The sequence below is a fragment of the Lagenorhynchus albirostris genome, chromosome 10 (genome assembly GCF_949774975.1).
Source record: "Lagenorhynchus albirostris chromosome 10, mLagAlb1.1, whole genome shotgun sequence".
Taxonomy (NCBI): Eukaryota; Metazoa; Chordata; class Mammalia; order Artiodactyla; family Delphinidae; genus Lagenorhynchus; species Lagenorhynchus albirostris.
In genome coordinates this window covers 48,525,275-48,531,617 of record NC_083104.1, presented here as the reverse complement: position 1 = coordinate 48,531,617, position 6,343 = coordinate 48,525,275, and the positions used below count along the sequence as shown (strand labels likewise).

The 6,343-nt window shown below is 45.8% G+C and overlaps 1 protein-coding gene across 1 annotated transcript in view; it reads left to right on the top strand.

Moving 5' to 3' along the window:
• Nucleotides 1–2,308: 2,308 nt before the first annotated feature.
• GOLGA4 (golgin A4) overlaps nucleotides 2,309–6,343 on the top strand; it is a 106,284-nt gene continuing 102,249 nt past the window's right edge. Inside the window, exon 1 of the mRNA XM_060162372.1 lies at nucleotides 2,309–2,651. Coding sequence (XP_060018355.1) covers nucleotides 2,580–2,651 — 72 coding nt within the window. The 5' untranslated portion in view covers nucleotides 2,309–2,579. The remainder of the gene's footprint in view (nucleotides 2,652–6,343) is intronic.

The window sequence follows — 6,343 nt, the reverse complement described above, 5'->3', positions numbered from 1 at the left end:
TCTTAACCTCTCTGAGCCTCGGGTTTTTAATTTCCATTTTAAAGTTTTCATACAGTGAAGTTTAGTGTTTGTGGTATATAGTTTTCCGGGTTTTGACAAATGCACACAAAGTTGTATATCTACCACTATAGTTATGATATGAACTGTTTCATCATCCCAAAGATTCCCTCATCCTGCCCTTTTGCAGTTAACACCACTTCTACCCCAACCCAGTCCTGGCCCACTCAACTCCTAGCAACCACTGGTCCATTCTCCCTCCCTATAGCTTTGCCTTTTCATAATGTCATATAATTGGAATCTGTTGGGCTGCATCCCACAGGCCTGCAAGCCTTGTACTTGCCCAGCTTCAAGACCAAAGAGAGTCCAGAGTCAGTGACAGAGACATCAGTGGTTTAATGGATGGGGGATCTTACATGTCTGAATCAAGGTCCTGGAGCGACACCCCAGGCACTAGTCTTTGCTTCCAGGCAGAGGGGAGGTTACCAGTTATAGGGAGAATTGACTTCCGGTTGGCTCATTGGTTACCAAGGAAACCAGCAGAGGAGCGTGCCCCTCACCTCCCCTTTGGTAAACTATCATAGTGGCGAGATTCTGATCTAAAGATGAGAACAATCACTAGTTGGGGCTGGGGGCAAGTATGCAGGCATTTACTGATGAAGGTCTATGATTAAGAGGGGAGGTCAGTCAAGTGAGTAGGGTGTAGGTGACGCAGGGACTGTACAGAGAGCAAGATATATATGTATGGCTTCTTTTGGGTCACTCAACAAAACTTAAGGAGATCCATTTAGATTGTTATGAGTATCAACACTCTGTCCTTTATACTTCAGAGTAGCATTCCATTGTATGGAAGTACCACAGTTTGTTTATCCATTCATTGACCTAAGGGCATCTGGGTTTTGATAATTTGTGTCAGATATTCCCTTATAATATCTGTAGAATCTGTGGCAATAAGCCCTCTTTAACTCCTGATATTGATAATTACTGTTTTTCTTTCTATGAGTCTTACTAGGGGCTTACCAATTTTATTAATCTTTTCTAAGAACCAAATTTTAGTCTTGTTGGTTTTCCTCTATTATCTGTTTTCTATTTCATTGATGTTTTGCTCAGTATCTTTTATTTCATTCCTTCTACTTACTTCGATTTTAGTTTTTTCTTCTTTTTCAAACTTCTTAAGGTGGAAGCTTAGATGATCGATTTTCAATCTTTATTTCCTTTGCAATACAAACACATAATACTATTATTTTCCATGTAAGCACTGCTTTAGCTGAACCTCACAAATTTTGCTATGCTCTGTTCTCATTGTCATTCTTTTAAAATATTTTCTAGTTTCCCTTGTGCTTTGCTTTTTGGCCCATCAACTATTTGGAACTGTGCAGCATAATTTCCAAATATTTGGGGACTTTCTAGATATCTCTGCTATTGATTTCTAATTTAATTACTTTGTGGTCGGAGAACACACTACGTGATATTAAGCTTTTGAAATTAATTGAGACCTGTATTATGAATTAGCACATGGTCTATCTTGGGGAATGTTCTATAAATATTCCAAAAAACCCCCGTGTATTCTGCAGTTGTTGGGTCTTTTCGAAAAAGATCAATTAGGCAAAGTTAGCTGATCCAACTTCTCTATATCCTTACTAATTTTTTTGTCTACTTGTTCTATTAAAGACTGAGAGAGACCCCAAGGACCTGGCACTTAGAATTAAAGATTTTTGAAGAAATATATGAAAATATACGATTTCTGTGAAATAAAAAATAAATAAAGGCGATGTCCAAAGACTGAAATCTTACAATATCGGCCAGAAACATCTGGACCCTGGGAGCCCCGTGTCAGGCACTTCTTGAACCCTGGAAGAGTCCAGCAAAGGGAAGAGGGCCCCTCTGGGAAGCAGCAGGAGTACGAGACACTGAAGGCAGAGAATCCTAACCACAAATACTGAACAAAAGTACACTATCCTTCAGAGCCCTCGGCAGGTTCCCTGGGTCCCCTCTTCTCGCACCCCGGACACCCACACATGCGGTTCTTTGCGGCAGAATTGTCAGCCTTGCGGTCCTCAACAGAAGCAGCACCCTCCCCACCAGACTTCGCAGCGCCGAAGCCCCGGTGTGCGTCAGCGTAGCTCGGGATCTGAGGGCATCTATGCTCGCAGTGAGCATAAGCAGCGCAAACCCCTGCATCTTCCGGGAGCGACCCTGGAGCGCGCATGTGCGGTCCCGACTCCAGCTTGTCCCCTCCGGCACTCCGTAGCACTCCCTCGGCGAGCTCCACGTAGGCCGCGCAGGCGCCTTGGGCACACGCTCACCTGGTGCCGTTGTCGCCGCCGCCGCCGCCGCCGCTGCCGCAGGAGCTGGATGGGGGGCCGAGGCCAACCGGTGGCACCCAGAAGAGAGAGACGCGGCGGCGGCGACGCCGACACCCGCAGGACGAGTGTCCCGACCCGCCCGCGAGGCCAAGGAGGAGAGGCGAGGCCCGGCCCCCGCGGTCCCTGGTGTAGAGAACCCTCCGTCGCCGCCGCGGCCGGGTCTCTCAGAGCACTCGCCCTCACGTCTCATTCACATTCAGGAACCCGCGTTGCGCCATGTTCAAGAAACTGAAGCAAAAGATCAGCGAGGAGCAGCAGCAGTTCCAGCAGGCGCTGGCTTCTACTCTGGTACTATGGCCGCCGCGCTCCCCTAGTTCCCTGACCTTTGACCTCTAACCTGAGGCTTCCCCCAGACCCCGGACTGGGAAAGAGCTTAGGGCGGTCCAGGTCCTCCGTGACTCCTGACCCGGGTCCCCTATCCTAAAACTCCGTTCTGGTTGGGGGAGGCTGGATTCGTGATACCTGACCTCTGGTAATTTCCTCTAATGCCCAACCCGGTCTGAGAATAAGTGAGAAGGGCTCCGATCTTTCATGATTTTTGAGCCATATCGAAGGTTCCACCAACCATCCGAGACCCCAACTCAAGAATGAGGGCGGAATGGGAAAACCAGGGTCCCTTGTAACATCTGATCTCTCGACTGAAGTCCCCTCTCTGATCCCCGACCCGAGATTAAGTACGGAGGGGCCCCTGGCCCGTGACGAAGTCTAATTCCAAACCCTGGTCCAGGGGTGAGGGCCAGGGGTCGAGCCATTCCTGCCCAGGCTCCTTGCAGGAGCATTGGGACCTGAAAGAGGTGGCGGTGTGGCCGGTGTCCAGCGCCCGAGGCTGTCACGAGTTAGTCACTTCGCATAACTTGGTTGATCCGGGACGGGCGGAGGGGCTGACACTGCGCGGCCCAGCAGGGCTTGCGCCTGTCCGCAGCTCGGCTCTGCTTCTTCAAGTCTCGTTAATATTTGTTTTTCACGAACGCTGTTGCTTCAGGAAATGACAGTTTTCAGGAAAAAGGGGGCGTGTTAGTAGTGTTAATTTAAAGAAGCAGAAGCAGTTTCCTAAGCAGCTGTGATCGTGTGTTTGGGTGCTGGCAGCACGTGGTCCCTTCAGCAAAGGGGAGGGCGTCTGCTAAATTCCTTCCCAGCCTTTCAGAGTCTCAACAGATGGAGCAAATCTCTCTCTTAACTTTAGAGTTTTTACAAGAAAGGCTGTTTTGACTAATTTGGAGGCATTTCTAAACATCTTTAACATAACATTTATCGTATACAACTTTTAAATATAGCTAACTAATTAACAACTACTAAATCAAACAACTATTGAATTTATTCTGAAACTGTAAATTGAAGTTGTTCTCTAAAAATGTAAAGCTCCCCTAGAGGGAAACAGTGGTTGAGATACATAGGTACATGGTACTGAAAGTTTGCTTGTTCATTCTCCCAAGTGAAACGTAAATAGTGATTAAGATTTCAGTACTAAAATTTTATTTTTCATACCATTTACCACAAGCTTTTAAATTTTACAAAACACCATTATTTAAGAAACAAAGGAAAAACTAAAAAATGAGGTACAGATGAGGAATGTGGGGAAACAGGCGTGGTAGTGAATGTAAGGGACTCTATACATATCATTGATCCAGGTTCCACCTCTAGAAATTTATTCTAAGAAAATTTAGGATGTATTAAGCAGTTAGCCACATGGATATTCACTTCAGTGTTGTTTTTTTTTGTTTGTTTGTTTTGCACGTTGCTGCGCGCGGGCTGTCTCTAGTTGTGGCGAACTGTCTCTAGTTCGTTGCAGTGTGCAGGCTTCTCATTGCGGTGGCTTCTCTTGTTGCGGAGCACGGGCTCTAGGCATGTGGGCTTCGGTAGTTGTGGCACCCGGACTCAGTAGTTGTGGCTCACGGGCTTAGTTGCTCTAAAGGTTGTGGGACCTTCCCAGACCAGGGATCGAATCCTTGTCCCCTGTGTTGGCAGGCAGATTCTTAACCACTGCACCATCAGGGAAGTCCCGAAGTTCTGGATTATTGTTTTCAGAGTTAAGGATTTCTTTCAAGCATGAATTAAACAAATATTTTTTGATGGGACAGTCCTTTTATAACAGATTACACATATCCTTGTTTTCTCATGCAGAGGATCCTGAATTTGTATAATATCAATTTCTTCAGTTTTTTTTTTTTTTTTTCCGGTACGCGGGCCTCTCACTGCTGTGGCCTCTCCCGTTGCGGAGCATAGGCTCCGGACACGCAGACCCAGCAGCCATGGCTCACGGGCCCAGCCGCTCTGCGGCATGTGGGATCCTCCCGTACTGGGGCACGAACCCATGTCCCCTGCATCAGCAGGCAGACTCCCAATCACTGCGCCACCAGGGAAGCCCATGTCTTCAGTTTTGAGTATGAATTATTTTGTGTTGAAGGCACCATGCCCTCAGGAATTTAATGGTGTGTGAAAGACAATTCCCTTTTACCCACTCAGGAGGATTTGTTTTTGGTCTACTTTTTGTAATTACTTCGTAGCCTCCCTTGCTATCTTCCCAGTGTTGTTCTTCCAACTTCTGAATTGTTTGGGCTTTAAATCAAGACAAGACACTAAACTTCTAAAATTTTGTGTAAAATAAGGACAAGTACCTAAGAGATTCTTTAGTGTATTTTAGTGTTATTAACACAAAGTTTGAGACCTTTGTTTTGAGATTTTGGAGGCCTGTGTGTGCATACTTCCTGGTTCTTAGCTTGCTTTCCAGAGGGGAGATTGCCTGATAGGGATGTTTCAAGTAGAGTGAGTTGTCAGGTGTTGATAATTCTGGGATAAGTGAACGATTTGCATCATAATATTTGCAAAACTTTCAGTAATAGTAATAGTGTTAGTAACACTATAAGGGTCCCTTAAGTTTTTGAAAGCATTCAATAAAAGACAGCCTTCTGTAGTCCCCAGTCACTTCTCTTTGGTTGGTGCTAAGATTATTTGAACCCTTCTTTTTTTTTTTTTGCGGTACGCGGGCCTCTCACCGTTGTGGCCTCTCCTGTTGCGGAGCAGAGGCTCCGGACGCGCAGGCTCAGCGGCCATGGCTCACAGGCCCAGCCGCTCTGCGGCATGTGGGATCCTCCCGGACCGGGGCACGAACCCACGTCCCCTGCATCGGCAGGCGGACTCTCAACCACTGTACCACCAGGGAAGCCCTAATATATATATATTTTAAGATTTATTTATTATTTATTTATTTTATTTATTTTTGGCTGCCTCGGGTCTTAGTTGCAGCACGCGGGATCTTCGTTGAGGCATGTGGGATCTTTTGTTGCTGCCCACAGCTTCTCTCAAGTTGCGGAGCGCGGGCTTCTCTTTAGTTGTGGTGTGCGGGTTTTCTTTTCTCTAGTTGTGGCGCGCAGGCTCCAGGGCGCGTGGGCTCTGTAGTTTGCAGCACACGGCTTAGTTGCCCCGCAACATGCTGGATCTTAGTTCTCTGACCAGGGAGCGAACCCGCATCCCCTGTATTGTAAGGTGGATTCTTTACCACTGGACCGCCAGGGAAGTCCCTCCATTTAATATTTTTTTAACAACAAATATCTACTTGGATTTTCAAATTCCTTACAGAATGAATTTGATAAAAATTATTAAAAAGTAATATAGAATACTTTCTAACTTCTTAAGATATATGTAGTGCCATGAATAAAAATATTTTTTAACATTTTCAGCCTTTTTCAAATATTACTGAAACTTAAAAATTATAAAAAGCACAGGCGCAAATGGACAGTTGTATGATTCCACTTGTATGGGGTACCTAGATTAGTCAGTTTCATAGAGACAAAAAATAGAATGGTGGTTGCCAGGGGCTGGAGAGGGGAGAGGGGAGTGGGGAATTACTGTTTAATAAGAACAGATTTTCAGCTTGGGAGGATGAAAAAGTTCTGGAGATGGATAGTGGTGATGGTTGCACAACAGTGTAAATATAATTAATACCACTGAACTGTACACCTACAAATGTTTAAAATGGTAAC